Source organism: Lissotriton vulgaris, chromosome 2_1, assembly GCF_964263255.1.
Source record: "Lissotriton vulgaris chromosome 2_1, aLisVul1.2, whole genome shotgun sequence".
NCBI lineage: Eukaryota > Metazoa > Chordata > Amphibia > Caudata > Salamandridae > Lissotriton > Lissotriton vulgaris.
The window spans coordinates 745935876-745956753 of NC_141687.1; the positions used below are offsets into that span (position 1 = coordinate 745935876).

A 20878-nucleotide genomic window follows, 5' to 3' on the forward strand; every position below is an offset into this window, starting at 1 on the left:
CCCTGAATAAAATCTATCATTAGACTGTAGGTTGGCAGAGACTTTTAAAGGTTGTCTTCTACAACACGCAGCAATTTGGCACAAACGATGCACTGCATGATTGTTCCAAAAGGCACACGGAAACTGCACGACCAGCCTTTGATTGTTTTGTCCGCCTAGGTATCAAATGAGCATTATCACAATATTTTAGTGCAGCAAGACATTTTCTCTCAATCTTGACATGACTAGGGGCACACTGACCCTCCCTCACCGCATGAATAAGAGGAGGTACAGATGAAAATCAGATACCTATTTTAACAAATATAGCTTTCACAGATGCAAACAACGAAATGCCTCACTTTTTAAAAAGTCTAAAGCTCTGATAGCTCAACAGATTCTGCCATGCTACCGGGGGCTACTGCAGCCGCTGGGGGTGCCGTCTAGTATCATCAATGGGGCAGCAAGAAGGAAGCAGCTGCAAGGCACAGTGAGCCAGGCTTGGCAGAGTTCAAAAGTCAGAAGAAGCACTGGCACCCTGGCTGCCGCTGCTCTGCCTTTTCACGTGGGCGCCATCTCTGCCTCGGCTACTTCTTCCAGCCAGCTCTTTGGCTTCTAATCTCCTCTGCTGCCCTTCATGATATCACCCAAAGAAAAGTGGCGCCAACGCTCCCAGCAGCATCGTAAAAAACACATCACATGGTTATTTTACGATGTTGTTGGGGTCAATGCCACCAACACTTTGCTTTGGGTGATATCATGAACGGGAGACAGGCGTGCAGCCGCCATGATTTTATACAACGGGTAGGGAGGGGGTTGGGGGGATATTGAAGGCACGGGCTACGGGGAGGAAGGGCGGCATATTGAAAGCAAGGACAGCGGGGAGGGAGGGCGGGGATATTGAAGGCATGGTCAATGGGGAGGGAGTGAGGGGGGATATTGAAAGCACGGACAACGGGGAGGGAGGGGGTTTAGATGGCACGGACAATGGGAGGGAGGGGAGCGGTGGGAAGAAGGCACCAAAGCACGTCTGCTTGCTCCCGCAGCAAAACACTGTGGGAGTGAACATTACAGAGAGTAACCTGACCCACGAGGGCGAGAAATGCAGCTGCCACCCTGCACTAAATTGGTGGGACATGCATCCGCCTATTGCCATTTATGTGCTTTCATTATTGAAAGACACATGCAAAAGCCAATCGAATGTGTGGGAGGAGTCAGACCCACACGGAGCAGACACAAGAAGCCTCGCGGAACAGCGCATGCCCACTGCTAGGCTCGACCTAAAAACGTGTGCTGACCAGTCTTACCTTAACCACATTGCTTACAAATGGCCTTTAGGTGCACATTGTAGATTGGGTCCTGCTGTGTACTTCCCTAACCAACAGTTGTCACAGTCAATGACCTGGGGTGAAAGTAGCTCTTCCTCCTCCCCACAAGTAGTCTTCGTCCGACTTGAGCATAAGGATATAGAACGTGGTCTATTTGAGAACTGGCTGCTTTGTGTATTAGAAGCAGAAAAGTGACCATAAATACTCAATATATGCAAAACAATATTTGCTGAATTTGTACAAGAGGCAATGCATGTTTCTAAATAAATACGCTGCTAAGCACTAGGCTGAAGAACCTATAATTGTATATTAAATAAGGGCAAAAGACATCAGCATAATATAATTGCCAAGTTTTACCAACATTTACAACTCTTTCAGAAAAAAAGCGTGGCAACAAAAACTATATTTACTTTATTGTCTTTCAGAATTCTCATTTTGTCTTCCAAGTCCTGCAACATCCGATCCTGCTCACAGAGGACACTAAGCTTGGCCTAAAATACAGAAAGACATTCACATGATGTAAAACACGGACGGCACACTTGTGTCACAATTTTGTTAACAATAATATCCAGACTTATAATGGAAAAGGAACAACAACTCGCCATTGGAAAATACATACGTCAACGTCACTTTCGGAAACACGAAGAGGTTTCGAAGATCGACCTTTCAGGGACTCTCGGCCTGTGACCTTCAACAAAGAAAACATTTACAAAAATATATAAGAAAACACCGAACAAGCGAATGCTCGTCTGTAAAGAACAGGTGCAGCTGATTGATAAGGCTAAACACTGACATGCTGAGGTCAAATTATGATTTCTGTGAATTAAGTAACATTCAAATTAAAGCGACGTTTCTAAGTGACATATTTCGAAAAGGTTCCCTTTATACACATGGGAAACACGGATTGAAATTCTGGAGCACTGAATACACCTCTCTGCTAAAACCTGATTGGACAAAACAGCTGAAAATAGCAAGTGTCCCACAAAGTGTGAGACCCTTCTTGAGTGGTCACAAATGATAGCATTATAACACTTCAAATAACGCATCCCCATGAAGTAGTACAGTCCCTACACCCATGTGTGAAGTTTTTCCAGCAAAATGGATGCTCGAACAAGAAGGCTTTTTAAAGAACTCTCTTAAAACGTCAATTTAAGAAGGTAGAAGAATAATACTTTATTTGATTTGTTAAAATCATAAAAGGGTGGAACTTACCACCATATGATACACATCAACATCTTTGAATCAGCATAAAATAACGGAAATCGGCATCTTTAAATCAGCATAGAACAACATAAAACAACACTAGCCCCGGTGTCCTGAGCGACTTTGCACAAATATACATAATAAGTAAAAACAGGGAAAGTGTTTTTAAATGTACAAAGATAAAAAGAAACACTATTGTAAGGCAGTCCCCCTCATTGAGATATAGGGGCCTACAAATGACTGTTATAACAGGGGGTGCTGCACACATATGGGCTTATATTTAATTAAATGTAACTGTCCCCTCTTGTCTCAAATAAAATGCTTGCAGTGTATGAAAATAACAGAGAAGGGTGGCTGTAAGGAGAATGAAGGAGGATCTGTTTCTAGCTACAGGGAGTCCATAAGACCCAGTTCCTCTTTTGCTGCTGTCTTTTTTTCAAAATCTTGAGCTGCGAATGCCAGGAATTATATGGTTTGACAGGAAAGTTGTATTGAGGACCCGCTGAGGCATTTTATCACAGCCGCCCTGCAGGTCCTGACTTGTGTTTCTCTTAAGAATGGCTTCAGGAAGATCTTTCTTAGATTTTGTAAGGCCGGGCAAATACATATTATATGCAGTAACGACTCTGCTCCCATGTTACAGAGGCGACAATCCAAATTTGACCAGGTCCGTAGCCATTTAGGGGTAAGGTCTTTGCTCAGGAACCACCCCAACCTCAGTAGACTTAGTGTCCTCTTGTAGTGGTCCCTGAAACATTCTTGTAAATAGGATTGTTGTTTCAGTTGGTTGTATGTTGGCATCACGATCCAAGCATGACGTTTGCCAACCACTAATCCTTTGTCTATTTGCAGCGATGTTTGTTTGACGGCTGTGTTGGTGATTCGTTTAAAAGAAGTATATGACATTGGTGAATGCCAAGGTTCTTCCAGATTTAGCAATAGAAGTGCCTGCCTAAAAGACTTGCACGTGGAATTGGTCTGCCTAGCCTGTTTTTCGACCTCTTCCCAACAGAGATGGGCAAGCGGGTTATCTTCAGCGTTCCTCATGCGCCAGTAATATTTGGCCAAGACCCCTTATCTGGACGGGATCTGATTTGTTAATCCATATTCCAGGCGGATTTGTGCTTGGGAAATATGTCGCGGAATTGAGAAAAGTTTTTTAAACAATCTTGATTGGACAAGGTTTAGCAATGTAGAGTCGTTAGTGGTCATCATTTCCAAGCCATATGTGATTGAAGGCAGAATTTTTGCTGCTATAACCTTTAGCAAATGACCAGTTTTTTTTGTATGGTTTTGAAGGCAAATTGAAGTTGTTTTGCTTTTGAGTTCCCATGGTCTAAATGATGTTTGTACTTTAATTGCCGGTCTAAGAATGCCCAAATATTTGTATTAGTCCACCTGGGTTAAGATGCAAGAATTTATCCTCCAAACAAATTTTGGTTGTTTTTTACGAGAGCTGGAGAAGCATAGGACATTAGATTTTTTAAGGTTTATTATTAATTGTGCATTAGAGATGTACAGAGCAAGTTGAGCGATTAGCCTTTGTAAGCCAAGTGGAGTTTGTGAAAGAAGCACAATATCATCCGCGTATTGCAGACTCGCTATGGGTGTTTGTCCCAGTTTCGGTGGATCGCCCTGGACTGAGGATAGTTCGAGCTCTAGGTCGGCGGTGTAGATGTTAAATAGGCTGGGGGCCAGCACACATCCTTGCTTTAGCCCGTTAAATGTTGGAAATTTCTTTGTTAGGCACCGACCATCCCCTTTTTTATTTGGACCCAAGTATGGGTATATAAATTGATGATTGCTTCCAATAATTTGGGAGGGACGCCCCAGGCTTTCATTTTAGCCCATAATTTAGGTCTTGGCACTTTATAAAAGGCAGCTTTGAGGTCTAGAAAGCATGTGTATAGAATGTTTGAGTTGTCAATTGCTTTCTTAGCTAGGAGAGTTACTGCTGATAAGTTTGTTAGGGTGCCCATGCCGGCTCGGAATCCTGTTTGTGTCATTTGGATCAAGTTTTTGCTTCTGACCTAAATATAGAGTAGATCTTGGCCTCAACGTCTATTAGGGCTATTAGCCTGTAGTTGTTAGGGTCTGAGCGAGTCCCCGATTTGTAAATCAGTTGTATAATGCTGCCCCTCCAGGAGTCAGGAATATTCCCGGTGCTTAAGCTGTTGCTGAACAAGGGGGATAAGAGGCTGGACCAAAACGTAGGATCTTGCCTAAATAGAGATTTGGGTAGGCCATTTGGTCTGGGGGCCCCATCTGCTCTCAGTTGATTTATAGTCCTCAGAACCTGCTTTGGAGTAATCTGCGCTGTTTCTCCTGTATGCTCCAGAATTGAACACTTACAGCTTTCTTGGATTTGAAATGACTGTGTTGGGACCGGGACTGGAGCTTCCGCCCGTACCAGACTGTGGGTGTGAGATGAATCTTTTTGCATGCTGGGATTCCAGGCTTCTGGGGTTGTTTTCAAACTGGGGGTCGAGTTGAGCTCTATTGGGTTCGCAGTTGTGTTATCTATGCGCTTGTCCAATGTGGAATTATATATTGAATCGATGTGTGCGCTCCATATTAGATCTGTCATGTCCGAGTTAAAGTGCCGCTTTTTGCCATTTGAGCATGAGGTTTATTTTAGCCCAGAACTGTTCGGAGTTCCGCCGCTTGCTGGCATGGAGTATAGTGGACTCCAGGTATCCCTTATACTTTTGCTTGGCCACCTTGGTTTCACGTTTTAGCTCCTTTTTTAAATTTCCTATCGATTTGAGAGTTTGTTGTGATAATTGGGGGTCCTTTTTTCGAAAAGACCTTAGGTATCTATTCAGCCGCTTTTTTATTGAGCGCATTTTTGGCGTATACCACTTCTCTCCTCCATTTCTTGTTGTTTTGTGTCCTCTGCATTTGTTTTGGTGTTTTTTGTTGATGTTAACTACGAAGGACTCCCAGGCCTTTACTGTGTCTTGAGCTTCTGCTGACGGTGAGAGCAATAACCGACATGTCTCCTTTAAATTAGAAATGTTGTCTTCGTTCCAGTTTAGTCTTTGTAAGTTAAAAAGTTGAGTGTTCAATGTTAGGGGGGTGCGTCTGCTCTGACCCTTTTAGGTTAATCGATAATGTGAAGACCTGGGGATAGTTGTCACTTTCAACCCCCTCAAGGATATGGAAATCGTTAATATAAGAAAATAGATCAGGGTCTACTAATGTGTAATCTATTGTAGAGCCTGTATTCCTAGTGACCCTCGTTAGGGCTGCTGGTCTATCCAGGGGCCCCTTCCATTTAGCGTGTGCAGAAAAAGGGCTTCCAATTCTGCTGCACATTTCTTCCCCATTGCATCTTGTCTACTTTGATCGCCCTGTCCTGGCTGTATGAAGGTCGCTAGATTCCCCTCCTGTCCTTGGATTAGGTTCACATTAAAGTCACCCGTTATTATCATATTGTCACTTGGGTAGGTGGTTTTCAGCGTATTGATTGCAGCTATTAGTTGCTTAATTCTTTTCCCTTTGCATTATCCCCCCGGGGTGCATGTAAACATTTAGGATTAATAAATCCATGGTAGGAGAGATTTCGACTTTAATGCATTGCATCCATGTTGAGTCTAGACTGATACAGGCATCTCTCCAAAGGAAATCAGTAGATATAAAAATTGATAGCCCTCCTTTTGCCCTACCATGCAGGGCCTCCTTTTGTGCTGGTATGAAGTGTTCTTTGTATCCCACAAGTGGCGAGTTATTTGTCTGCCAAGTTTCCTGAATCAGAAGTATGTTAAATTGGGTGATGAACTATAGGAAATCATCTTCCTCCAGCTTTTTACTTAATCCATTGATGTTCCAAGAACAGATCTTTCAACCCTGCTCTTTTCCTGCAGTTTGTCTTCGGTTAGTTCATTCTACACTCCTCTGGTTTAGAACCAGGGGAGCTTGTCGGTGCCTCTCAAGTGTGACTTCTTCATGGCGAGCAATTGTTATTGTAATTTGCCTAGGTAGATGACCTTCTTCTGCCATGGTGCTTCTTTGGTATGGGCCTGTCGCACTTTTTTGAAGACTCCGTTTCGGACTTTGTTTCTGGAGCGGACTAGGATATCGTGCAGGCTCCACCTTTATTAACTCTAATTTAAGAAGGTAGGTGATGTTTAAATAAGCATGGTCATGTTTTATTTGCCTGAGCAGGGAATCAAAGGAGAAGCAGGAGATTAGCCCTTATTAGCAGAAAATGTTACACAGGTATAAGTATTAAGTAATGCAATACACATAACTAGCCTCGGTGCTCCAGGAAAATTACATTTTCCTTTTGGGCCCTCACCTTCAATCAAATAAGGGGTTTCTTTAAATATGATACCTTCTTGTGGCAATCTCATCGCAGCTGCATACAGCGCACTTAATATCAGTATTCTCTCAGTGCCCAAAAATGCCTTCCTACCACTGTGTGCCAGTACAACTAGAGCCTTATTTGAAGTTTTTAACGAATTGCTAGGTCACAGTTATTTCCTGGTGGCTCAGGATATGCACTCTTTAAACAGATTTGACATTTTATTATAAAGGCCGTTGTTTTGGACTAGATTGCCCAAGAAGTGTTTATTTATAGTGTACTTTGAACATTTCTTACTATAGGATAAAACAGATTAACATTGAACATATTGCAAGATTTTGGTAGCCAAGTAACTATTGTCTAAAGCAGGGTTCTCTAAAGTTGGTCCTGGAGGGCCTGATCCGTTCCAGATTTTTAGCATATCCCAATTGAGATACATGTAGTTATCTTAAAAATCTGGCAAGGATCCAACCCTCCGGGATCAACTTTGGAGAACCCTAGCCTAAAGATTGAAAAAAAAAGTTATTTATGATATGAATCCCTATTTTTTTCTTCTTTCCATCAAGGCATAACTTGATCTAACAAATAAACTAACAAAGCCAATAAGCCCGGTGTTGACTACCTACTTTTTGGCTTTGTCAATGCTTGTTTTCTTTTTCATGTGTTTAGCAAAACTTTGTTATTGGGGAAACTGCCCGTCCCTCATCAATCCAAAAAAAGAATAAATATTGGCTAAAGACAAAACTATTTGATCCCAAAAGGCACACATTGATATAGTAGTATCTGTCACTTAGGGAGATATGCTTCTTCTACCACTCACAGTGAAATACACCAATGGCTGAAGTAGGCCAACTCATTCATTACCCCGTGTATGTATTTACATGGCATTTCTATAAAGCAAACCTAGCCAAAAGGCAGCGTAGTGCTGTACAGGGTCAAACCTAAGCATAAAGTCGAGTAAGAGGAGATGGAACTGGGCTGCTGATGGTTAATGCATAATGATGTAGTGTTCTTTAAAGTGGTGAGTTTTCAAATCTTTCCTAAATCAGAGCAGCACTACAGCGGTTCAGATGGATATGAAGACGTTGTTCCAGATTCTACATCCCGAGTGGATAGATGGAAAAGGCCTGCTGTCTTGTTTTTTCATTATTACGTTTCCTAGTCCGCAGCCTGATGGTAACCTGGCTGAGGGTGTGTTAACATCCACCAGAGATGGTGAGCTTGTCTGCAAGATAAGCGGGGGTGCTGGTCATTATAGCTTTGTAAATGATAAAGCTGTAGTTTTGAAGACGATCCGAACCAGCAAGGGGACCTAATGGACTTCCATCAGGATGGGATGATGTGATTATATTTCTTCAGCCACTGAATGAGCTGTGATACAGCAGGCAAGATGCACCTAAGGGGTGCCAATGTGGTATCAGCCATGCTGTGTGCCGTAATTGACTGAGGAAAAATTTTAACTGCTGAAAGTCCCTTTAAGCATAAAATAAACAATTATATTAAAATCAAAATGTCTTGGCTAACACAGACCTAAAAATGTTGCAATGATCAATCAATCAACCAATCAATCAGGGAGCTTATAAAGCATGCTACTCCCCGTGAGGGTCTCAAGGAGCTGGGGGGGCAGCTCCAGATCAGTAGAAGAGCCAGGTCTTGAGGTCCTTCCTGAACGTGTACAGGGTCGGGGTGCGCCTGATGTTCACAGGGAGCTCGTTCCAAATCTTAGATGCAATGTATGAGAAAGCTCTACCGCCTGTTCTGCAACTGCAGATGCGAGGGACCTCTGCCAGGGCGAGGTCGGCGGAACGTAGATTCCTCTTGGGTACGTGGAAGGAGGCTCTCTCATTGAAGTACTTGGATCCGATGTTGTTGAGGAATTTGTAGGTGTGAATGAGGAGCTTGATAGTGACCCTCTTCTCGACAGGGAGCCAGTGGAGGTCTCATAGGTGTTGGGTCTTGTGCTCATGGTGTGGAGTTCCAAGGACGAGTCTGGCTGCAGCGTGGTGGATGGGTTGGAGTTTGTGTAAAAGAGTTCTGTTGATTCTGGCGTATAGGGCCTTGCCATAGTCCAATCTGCTAGTGATGAGCGTGGGTGACAGTCCTTCTGCATCTGGGGGGGGGGGGGGGATCCATTTGAAGGTCTTGCGGAGGATGTGCAGGCAGTTGAAACTGGTGGAAGCGACAGCGTTGATTTGGCGGTTCATGGAGAGGGAGGAGTCGAGGATAATGCTGAGGTTTTGCTGAGGTTTTGTACGTGGTCTGTGGGGTTGGGTGGCTTTTAGAGGGTGGAGGGCCACCAGGTGTTGTCCCATACGGAGGTACAGGGGCCGAGGATGAGGACCTCGGTTTTCTTGCTTCCCTATGGTAGAAAAGGCATGTGTGGCATATAGTTATTTATGCTTGGTTTCCGAGGGCTCCTTCAGGACTTAGGGCTTTAGGGGGCCAAGGTCCAAAATACCACCTGCAGTTGCTCGTTGCCAGCCCTGGGGCTCCGGGTACAGAGGTGCTGCTTGGGGTGGTAGCTTTGCATGCTATGCCGGTGGAAAGAAGGGGGCCACCTAGAAACAGGCTGCAGAGGGGGATTTGGGGACAAGTCTAAGAGCTCCCAATGGGGGGCTTGGGTCACAAGGGTCCTGGGAACAAGGGGGCACAGCCGGTTTGTCGGTACCCAGGCTGGGGCCCTTGGGTGTAGAGTGGAAAGTCTGGCTGGGCGATTGTCAATCTTGCTGGTTGAGGGTGCAAAAATAAGAACTGCTGGGACACTCTGGAAATGGGTCTCTGTGGTGCTGATGTCCCTCAACAGCTGCTCAGTCTCAGTGCTATCAGAGTACTGACTGGACATAAACAGGCCTTGGCTGCTGCAAGGGGGTTCAGTACCCCAGGTATTAGTCCTGTACAGATCAGTTTGGTTCTGGTTTTCTCACTCGGTGGGGGGACAGATCATATCTTCAGGAACACAAGTACCTCTTCCTGGGGGCGCTGTATTGGGTTGACCGGGGAGCAGCTACACAGTAAGCCGGACTCTGCTTCTTCAGTGCCTGAGGACTGAAGGGGAGTAGCTTCTCTACTCCAAGGGAGATTGCTGGCAATTTGGGGGAACACACCTCCAGACTAGGTAATTTTTCCACCTCTCTTGTTGCCAAATGGGCATGGGCAAGGGGTGACATTTTTCCTGTCTGGGGAAGCCTGGGGTCACATATTAAAGGCAGCAGAGGCCTTTGAAGCCTCCTGCCTTGATATGCTGATTACGTAGCCATCCTGCTTGGAGGAGATGATTACACCTCCTACAAGACCAGGCATTGTTTCTGCCCTCAGAGAGCATGAGCGCTCACCTGTAGGTAGTCAGAAACCTGTATGTGGGAGCAAGCTGGTCTACACCAGTCAGACAGTACACTAGCAGTCAGAAGGTTTTCAGGGGGTAGCTCTAAAGTGCCCTCTGGCTGCATGTATTAATACACCCATCACTGGAATCAGTGTGGGTTTATTAATATCAGATGTTTGATACCAAACATCTCTAGTTTCAGTGAAGCCCTCATGTAGCTGGGGAATTCGTAATTACCAGTGTCCAGCACATGTACTTCAAATTGCTTCCCTGTTCACTTGTAATATTTAGGAATTAACTTAGACATCATAGGGGCATATCTACTAATGCAGAAATGTCCACACATGTAGTATAGTGCACCCTGCCTTAGGGATACAAGACCTGCTGTAGGGGTGTCTTACCTATACTGCATGCAGTGTCTGGAGAAATGGCACACCGTGCCATGTCATGTCTTCACTTTTCTCTGCACCTTGACATGCAGCCTGTGATAGTAGTTTGCGTGATTGTGCTGAGGAGTCCCTTAGGGTGGTACAATACATGCTGCAGCCTTAGGGACTATCTCTTGCCTCCTTGCCCTAGGTACTTTGGGTACCACTCACTAGGGACATACAGTGGGTGCTAAAGGTATTGCCAATTGGGGGAACTATTGTACAGTTTTAGGGAAAGGGATCTGGCACTGGGGACCTGGATAGCAGGAACTCAGTGCACCTCTGTCAAATTTGCATGAGATGCCAAGCAAACATTAGGGGTAACTATGTAAGAAAAGGTACACTTTCCTACAAAAATGAAAATTAAATTGCCACTTAAAGCCTCGTATATGTTTAAACCCATTCAACCAAAAATTCTGGAATTACATCCCACTAAGTATGAGGCAATGACCATCTCTCAAAATAGAATAAATAAAAGCTGCTGAATCTACTATCTACCGCCTAATAAATTATTACACTATCTTGTAACACGTTCATTGCTACCCTCTGTGACCCTATACCAAGCATCACACTTGTTAAACCATCTTTTGGATAAATACTTAAACCCTGGGAATCTTCACTGCGCTGGTTAATGCTTTCATCCAATTTAACCTGTAGATATCTTGCTTAAAAGTCTCATATGTGCAATCTTTCCCTGGGCCATGCTGAAGCCTTCATCTGAGCCCAGACGAAGCTGAAAACCATTGTTTATTTTTCTCACTTTCTGCAAGATGGATGTTTAATTTTAACCCCCCTGAGTTCCTCTTTACTGCTTGACTTCTCGCTATATGATCACGTGGTCCATACTGATCTTGCAAGCACTTCACATGAAGTGCTCCTCAAGTGTTCTTGCGGTTAAGAGTGTCTGAGGTAAAAGGTGAATCCCTGGGTGATTCCCCTGTTTTAGTCACAAGGCCAGTGGGCCAGAAACCCTGCTTTCTTGTATGATAAATACTCTTAAAACCCTAATTCAGCTAAAGAAACCTGCGGCCATACACTTGAGTGCCAGTAACTCATTCAAATTATAATTTGTCTTGCTAAGTCTTGTCAGCACCGCAGTTAGTAATTTACTATTTGCCCAATAAGTTTTGAAATGCTTTGTTAACTAGTCATCTAGGCACATACATGATATTACTGATTAGTGCATGTATCAGACACAGTACTACACGAAGAATGTTGCAGAACATTTGATACTTGATAGAAAAATTGCATAAATCTGCTTGTAGAACTTCTAGCATTTACTCCCAGATACTAGAAAATAGACGACAAGATTCTATGCTTGGTCTTCGAGTGTTTGCATGGTTTGAGACTAGCATACTTGGAAGTATAGATCAAGCCAAATTATCTCAACTTATGTCTAGGCCAGTAACCTAACCAGGACGATGGCCCTATTATCGATGTACAAATAGGAAAAGGGACAGGAGAATGTATATTAGTGGATAAACTTCTGGAATAGACGTCCATTTGAGAAATACTACCTTTCCAGCTGTTGTGAAATTTTTAAAGGGCCAAAAATGCTCCTATTTTAGTAGGGTTTTGGATCTTTTGATAGCCAAAACGTATGCTTTTATAATTCCAGCTCACAATGTTATATGTAAAATACGAATACAACTAAACACAGTAAAATCTGCGCGATTATCAATAAAAATATTGGGCTAAAATGCCCGAGTCGTTTTGAGTTGAAGTAATTTACTCATTTTCAAAATGTCCAATTGCCAAAAAAGCAGAATAATCAAGAGAGCAATAAGAAAATAAAACAGCAATAAATATAAGGAATTTGGAAATCGATGCCTCACTTGGCTTTGGCTGTGAGGATTTTCTTTGGAACCATTGTAAAAAAAAACCTTCAAAAATACTGCGCGAACATGTCTTCCTACTGTGCCGGAGAGAGCACCGCTTTCTAAAGGAAGTCTTTCTACTATTCATTTCAGGTGCATGTCAGGCCAAGGATGAACAGGCAGGGGTGTAGGATAAACAAGCAGAGGTGTGGGAAGAAGCAGGGTCTTGAAAACTGAGCTACATGTTGAATGAAGGGGAGGGAGAGTTCAGTGAAGAGTAATTGAGGGCGAAGAGGGACTATCCAGAGAAAACAGAGCCTTGAAGAGAGGTACAGCGAGGGAGTAAGTGGGGAGGAAAGATGCGATTACGAGCATCTGGGAATGCAGGAGATTGCAAAAAATAATAGTGGGACAGCATTAAAACAAGAATTCAAAACATCAATAGGTGTGGCCTGGGTAGGTTGGTACAATGGTTATTTTTCTTTAATTATTTTTTATTGCACGTATATGCCACAAAAATAATTTACAAATAAACAGCCGCCTACATGTGGTCCACATCGAACTAGGGTTGTCACTGAAGAGAAAGGAACTACTTTTAGGTAGATATAAAAATGTGCACAGGTTTTGTGCAGTCAAAGTGAATGGAGACACTTATTAAAGTGGGTATATTTGCACCAGCTTGCTAAGGCCAGACTCATTGGCCTGCTTAAATTCGTTTAGATTATGCTATGTTCAATTCTTTTTTCTGCAAACAATGAACTAAATCATAACCTGTAACATACAAGTAGCTCAGTGTGGTGGAAACAGTAGCCAATAATCCAATTGAAATCGAAGCAAAACTGTGTTCCGTAGAATAACGAATGAAGCAAGTTCAAGTCAACAGCATTCACTACATGGCTGACTGAACAGAGAAACGTCGATTCTCCCTCTTAATAGTTCCAACACATAGGTGCTAGCAGGAGAGGTTCAGCAGCTAGAAAGCGTGTGTTTGGGATAGATGTGGTAATTTTTGCATATTTAGTTACACACAGGATTATAAAGCTAGTCATAGTTCTGTTTAGCCATATAAGTAAGTTGATAGCCTCTCCACAAATAATGTATTTTCGTACTTTGGCAGAATGCATCACTTCAGTAGAAAGAAAGGTCCTGCACCGTTTATGATTAGGGGAGCCGCAGTGTCTGGAGGCGAACTGAGGACACATTTCTCTGCATCCTTGCTGTTTGGGGTCTCTCTGTCCCAGGGGGTTGTTGGGCACGCCCGTACCTGGCCGCATAAAAGAACCTCGCCGCTCCCGCTTCGCGGGACGCACGCGGGTGCGCGCCGGGCGCAGCCCGGGCCAAGGGCAGGTCCGTTTGAGCCCGTTCGAGACTGGAGCAGGCTGGGCTGGGCCCATTCCCTAATGTTTGGTCAGGGACAACAGTGCTCGCTAAAGTGCGGTAAGATTCATTGCCTCTGCTCAATCTCCACCAACTGGGGGACTTAAACCGGTGAATTGTCTAAACAACTATAATGGCGAATGGTGCTAACAAGGAAAAGATGTGCTCGAAGGGGGGGGGAGCATGATGGGAACTTTGGACTATTTCATCACGAGAGCTACGAAGGTACTTGTCAATGAGATAGCAGTCACGGAACGACGGCTATCACTCGAGCCATTATCTGCTAAGCGTTTGTCTCAGGGTGGGCTCTTGTTGGTTCGTTCTCCAGTCCATGGCTCAACTTCCATCATCAACCATCCATCTATGGTGGACTCCCAAATGCAAGCCCCCCATATCCGTATGGCAACTGGGGACAGTAACAGTATTTCTGCCTCAGCCTATTCTGTGCAGGAGAGTAGTGTACAAGATCAGTCTTCATGTGCTATAACCAGGTCGAAGTCCGCCCCCTCCGTGAGAAGAAAGGAACTCCCAAAGGTCGTGCCAGGTGTCAATAAAAAGAAGCGGGAGGGTGGTCCTTGGTACCGAACGAGGAGACTGAGCCAGAGATGCCACCAGTGGTCCCGATAGATTCCAACATACTAGAGGTTCCTGTGTCTATACTGAATGATTAATTCTGGGCTAAAGTGGGGTTATAATTGCTGACTGTTTGTTACCACTTACAAACAGACTGGCTGCTATTGAGGAAAACTTATTAATTCTTACTAATGCTTCTGATCGAAATTCTGGGATTCTAGCCAGGCTAAGTCCCCCCAGTGACAAACAAACCCCTCAAAAAAAATGTCCCTGCTTAATACCTGACCGTCCTCTTATTCCACCTGACTTAAATAATACGGGTGGACCAAGGTCTGTGGCAGATGACAAAGCGCAATGGGGGCTGGTAGTGCGGCACTGCCAAAGCAGGGCCAGTGTTGAATGTTCCGAACTGTGATCGGGAACAGCAGTCACAAAGTAAATTAATATCTAGAAAAGAATGCGGTGTGTCTGTATCTCCACATCATCAATGCACTAACAAAACACCACTTATAAGAATCGAACTACCCCCTGAATCTAGCCCATAGGTAGTGGTCTTAGCTGGAGTACCTGAGTTGAGGAATGAAAGTGAGGAATCGTACTTGACACTAAAGAACAAGGTCACGGACTGGCTTAATAAAAATAGACCTCTTCCACCACACGTAACTAGTGAAATCATGTTTGTTTGCAGAGTGTCATGGGTGAGTTATAGAGAAAAGGACGCAAAGGGAGACTGTATCCTGATAAATTTTAGAGATACACGGACGGTGAAATATATTTGTGAGTGTTGTCAGTCCAGGCTCGTGTCAGTTATTCAGTCACATCCCTTGTCGCATTTTTACCCCTCCGGTCCACTGTGCATTAGTCCGGGTAATGAACGAGTTTGGATCGCTGCAGGCAGTTTGGCAGAGGGTGACCACAGTCCGGGCAGGTTCACAGAACCTCCATTTCCTCCGGCCGTTTACCTGCAAAACAGATATAGCTGCCTGGATTTGGTGGATTGACTGAATCCTTGGAACTTGCAGTCCACTCTTGTGGATGAAAACAGGGCAGATCGTGAGATAGAGCGGGGGAGGCGGATGTTGGTATCACAAAATGTTATAGCCCCGCAGGAGGTGGGAGTGTATTAAGAAGCAAGGTGGGTACATCCTCTATTGATAGATATAAGGAGTCCGTACTAGACCTAGTCCCACAAGGCCATCCATTGCCCCCCTTACTAACCAGTGTGGGTCCAATTGGGGAGGCAAACGATGAGGCATCTAAGAGTATGGATGTGGGTGTAAGGGTGGAGATACTCAGAATTCTATTTTGGAATTTGGCAGGCTTGACTAACAAGTTGACTTGTCCTGAATGGGGTTCCTTTGTGGATGGATGTGATGTGTGCCTCTTTCAAGAGACCTGGGCCCGGACGGAGCAATATCGGGCAGGATTCGCTTCGTTCTTTGTCCCAGCAGTCTGGGGAGGGCTAGGTCGTCCCTCAGGGGGACTTACCATTTGGATTGGCTCCCATTTGGGCTGCACGGTAAAGCCACTAAACACCTGTTCTAAAGACATTCAATGTGTAGTTCTTTCCCTGCCTAATGCTTTTAAGTTAGCATTGATTAATGTTTATTCCCGCCCTGTCAGTTTAACCAAAGAGTCCAATACTATCGAGGACTTGTCCCTTTTTATTTCAACAATCTCGAGTAGTACTTATCTCCTGGTGGGAGGGGATCTAAATTGTCAATATGAGCCACTTGTGGGTCTGAGTGAAGTTGTCTTAGTGGCAGAGGACGATCATTGGTCTATTCCTCTGATCCAGGCTCCACCAGCCAGGGCATGGACACCGCTAATCACATAGATCATGGCATTAACTCTAACTCACTCCCTACTAGCAAGTAATGGTCGCACCCCCTCTGATATCCCAGCTAAATTTACATTTAACAAACCTGGTCAAACTTCCCACCTTGATTATATTTTGGTTGAGACAAGGCTATGGTCGAAGGTTATAGATCTCAATGTTTTCACAAGAGTTGATAGCGACCATAAGGACTTAATTCTGGATCTGGGTTTGCCTAATACCAGTAAGAGTGGTGTATTACCTTCCGGGGTTAATGCTGGTGATCTTACCCTATCAAATGACAGGCGAAGAGTAAGATGGCATAAATTACTGGAGCACCCGGAACAAATTGCAAAACTTTACAGCTTGGCGAATCCATATTTCATGGAGGTTGCAGTCCTATCCAATCCACCTGTGCCCCCTGATTACTTTAATAAGATGGAGGCTCTCCATGAGGGCCTAGTAACCAAACTGGCAGAAGTACTCAACCCCCAGGTTCTTAAGAAGGGAAACAGGGCCCCTCATTGTTCTTGGTACAATACTACCTGCAGGAAGGCCAAAACTGAACTATTGCAGGCTATAGAAGATAATAATAGAACTGCAATTAAAGAAAGGAGGGCACACTATAAAAGGATAATCAAGTGTGCAAAGAAATAATGGGTTTATGATAAGTGGGCCAGTCTAAAATTTGCGCTAGCGGCTAAAGACTTTCGTAAATTTTGGCCCATTATAAATGCTGGTAGTAGCGAGCAGAAAGTAGCCATTGAACCTAATATAGCGGTGGATGTCTGGGAAGGTCACTATCGGGCCCTATACTCTACTGAGGGTATCTCTGACGACCATGATTTATTACTAACTAAATCTGTACTTAACACGCAGTCAGAGGTGATTGAGTTCACGGTGGTGGAAGTTTCTAATGCAATCACTAAACTCGCTTCAGGCAAAGCACCAGGCCTGGATAAACTCCCGGGTGATCTTTTCAAGCACGAGCCGAAAATCTGGGGTCCTTATCTTCAGACCCTCTTTAATGCTGTCTTGAGAGGCATGGCGGTTCTTTGAACTTGGCTGTGTGCAGATATTGTCCCAATATATAAAAAGGGCTCTCCTCTCTTCTCATCCAACTGCAGACCCATAAGCCTCATTGATGTCCCCCAGAAAATCTTTGCGAGACTCGTTCTGGATCGCTTACAAGATTGGATAGAGGAGTTTGCAATTCTAAGTCCCTATCAGGCAGGGTTTAGGAAGAATACCTCCACATTGGACCAAATTTTCGTTTACTACTCTTGCATTGGAAATTGGTGAGAATAGAGGGTGGCAGCCTCTATTTGGTATTCGTAGATCTCCGCTCTGCATTCGATCTTGTTCTCCGGGGGAAGCTCTGAAGTGTACTTCTCGAGCTGGGTATCCCTACTCACCTTCTATCTGTTCTGATGAGGTTGCATGTGGCTAATTTTGCCCAGGTTAGATGTGGGAAGAGTGGCGCTCTGTCGTCCCGATTCCCAGTTGGCAGGGGGGTAAGGCAGGGCTGTGTGCTTGCACCAACCCTGTTCTGCCTCTTCGTCAACGAGATAATCGCGCAACTTAATGGAGTACAGGACAACGATGCTCCTAAGTTAGCTGGCGACAGGGTGCCTGCCATCATGTTCGCTGATGACACCCTTTTACTTTCTAAGTCTCCAATGGGCATACAGCGAACATTGGATGGCTTTGAAGAATTCTGCACCACCTGGGGACTGGAGATCAATTCCCTCAAAACCAAATTCATGATCTTCAATCCCCCCAGAACAACTCGACCGAATCCAATACTAGGGACGACGAGACTCGAAAGGGTAGATACCTTTGATTATCTGGGGGTTACCATTAACGAGAACTTGTCGTGGGGTCCCCAGCAAACCAAATCGCAACTCAAATTGCTCAACTATCTGGAGGAATTCTGAAACTATCCAATAAGTCCACTAACAAACCTGTTGGCCCCCCGTTGGAAGTTTACAAATCGCAAGCTAGGGGTGCCGTTATCTATGGGGGAGAGCTCTGGGGACACTGCAATAGGTCTGAAATTACTAGGATAGAGAACACATTTTTAAGACGACTTTTAGGACTCCCACCTAGTACCCCGCTCCTTCCTTTAAGGCTGGACCTGGGGATCAGATCAATTGATGAAGAGCTAGCACTAAAACCTCTTAGGTTCTGGCATAGGCTCTGGGTGACACCAGAGCTGATAAACTATAGACAGGAACTTAAAGAAATATTGACTTATCCTAGTGCTCTGAAAATTCCTTGGCTTACTTTCATTAAGAACGAGTTTATGAGGCTAGGCATTCCTGCTCTATGGGTTGACCCAGAGAGGAAATGTAAAGCCACTTCACGATCTATGCTTGTGACTATTTATCGTTCTGATAAACTTAATGCAGTATCCTCAAATTGGCCCTGTCACTGCCTCTTTCTTGCATGTGAAAGATCATTATTCGTTTGAGCCCTTTTTAGATGTTATATTCCCAATATTAGCTAAAAAATTGTATGTTCAATTGAGGCATGGTGTTCTACCCCTCAGAGTTTTCACCAGCAAGTGGCCACCTCTCACTCCGAAGAATTGCCCAGCCTGCAATTGTGAGACTGAAACTGAGCTCCATGTCTTCTTTTTTGCCCGGCGTATGACAAACCGAGGAGGTATTGGCTCGTACCCTTGTGTAAAAATCTGGGCTTTCGTCAGTGTACGCAAGCACTTAGAGTGTTAAAGCATGATACAACTGAATGCATTGTATTTGCAGTTTCGCAATATCTGGCAGCTATGTGGCACAAGCGCAGAAACTTTGTTGAATGAGTACAAGGGTATATACATATATTCTTGTGTAACGCCACCGTGGCAATTGATTGGCATGCCAGCCAAAGGTTTCTTCCTGTATTTTTTAATAATTTTTTTTTATACATACTATTTTAACTGGGTTTACACATGTATGAATTATGCTCAATTGTGCCCATTTGGAAAATGTTTTAGAGAATTATTCTTGTATTAATTAATTCACTTTGTCATCTATGTCTACTTTGTTTTACATGTTCTAAGCATACTTTTTATGGTATTTTTTTACCGAAATAAAGTTTTCTTGATGATGATGATGATGATTAGATGAACAAGAAGTACAGTTTAAAAATCCCCTTAAACCAAGCACCATCTTCAGAGTTCCTCCCACAGTCACTATGAACATGTATCTTTATGGCTGATATTAAATAAAAAATCGGACACCGTTCAGTCTTTACTGCATGACAAATGCAATTTCCAAAGTGTTCTACTCATGGTTTGATGATATTTATGTGTATTGATACCTCTTAACTATCACTACATATTTTTACCAGGTTTTTCGCAGTATATTCAAAAAATGTCAAAATACAAATGAATTTATTTAATGATTCCGGTTTATGTTTTATGCAAACAAATTATCCTTTACATGTGAAATATGTCTATCGAAATTTATCATGAATCATATGTAGTAAACCACTAGTACTGATTCAACCTTTGCAAAGGAAATATCAACTGTCTTTATATTGGGCCATATGTATCAAGCCTTTTTCCCATTTGCAAACAGCAGATTCTCTGAATCTGACCGTTTGCGAATGGGAAAAATCCTTTTGGGATGTATCCTCCCAAAAGGCCATCGCAAAATAGGGAATCGCAAAATTTGCGATTCTCTATTTTGCGAATGCAATTAAGGAATTGCAAGTTGTGATTTCTTAAATGCAATTCTGGAAGCACCAGAAATTTGCTATTTGGCCTTAAGGAATTGCAAATGACCACCAACTTCAAGTTGGTGGTAATTTGCGTTTTCTTTAAAAAAAACACTTTTTAGATTTTTTTAAAGTGCCATATGTCACACATACATGTCCTTAGGGCATGTATGTGCACAAAATGTGCATACATGCATATTTCAGGGGTGGAACAGGGTGTCCTTTTGGCACCCTTGCAACCTTGAAATTGCATTCTCAATTTGTGATTCTCTAATTGGTAATCGCAAATTGAGAATGGCTTCCCATTCATTCCTATGGGCCTCCTAGCCCATAGGAATAAATGGGAGGGTATTCCTTATTTGCGAATCTCAATTTGCGATTCGCAAATAAGGAATATGTAAGATCCGCAAAAAGTTTTAGCAAATCCTACATACATTGCATTTTGCGATTCTCTAATAGCGATTCACTAAAATTCGCAATTTGAGAACCACAAAACTCTTTTTTGATACATATACCCATTATGTCTTAAAGTGACACACAGAGAGTTAATGGTTCAGGTGACGGAAAATCAATGGGGTTCATGCATGCTCCACAAAAAAATGCCTCTCTGGGTAACTGGTCTGTGAAAAATTGGGTTCTTGGCTGAGCGGGTGGAAGCCGCACTCAGGTAACAAACACAATCTTTGTCAGGGTGAATTACAAAAAGTCACAAATTAACCTGTGCTTAACCTTCTGGCAGCTTGGCACAAAAGCAGTCACTCTTGACTTAGCAGCAATGTATAAAATATTTATGCATCCCACAAACACTAGTAAAGCTAAAACACCACTGAGGAAAAATCCCAAACCAGTTTAGAAATATAGAATAGTTTTTAATACAGAAAATGATACTATAAAGATAAAGAATAAATTAGTAGCGCCAGAGAAATTCAATTTTAAAGTTTTTATGGCCGCGCTAGACTATGAGAAAGTCAAAACTTCAAGGCAACCGCGAAGGAGCATGGGTCGAATATAG

General features: G+C 43.5%; 1 protein-coding gene across 9 annotated transcripts in view; it reads right to left on the minus strand.

Moving 5' to 3' along the window:
- Positions 1-20878, minus strand: part of PLEKHA7 (pleckstrin homology domain containing A7) — a 1124460-nt gene that overhangs the window by 155161 nt on the left and 948421 nt on the right. For all 9 annotated transcript variants that reach the window (XM_086956043.1, XM_086956041.1, XM_086956042.1 and 6 more), the window contains 2 exons: positions 1924-1992; positions 1715-1795 (listed from right to left, as the gene is read on the minus strand). In XM_086956043.1, coding sequence (XP_086812169.1) covers positions 1715-1795; positions 1924-1992 — 150 coding nt within the window. The remainder of the gene's footprint in view (positions 1-1714; positions 1796-1923; positions 1993-20878) is intronic.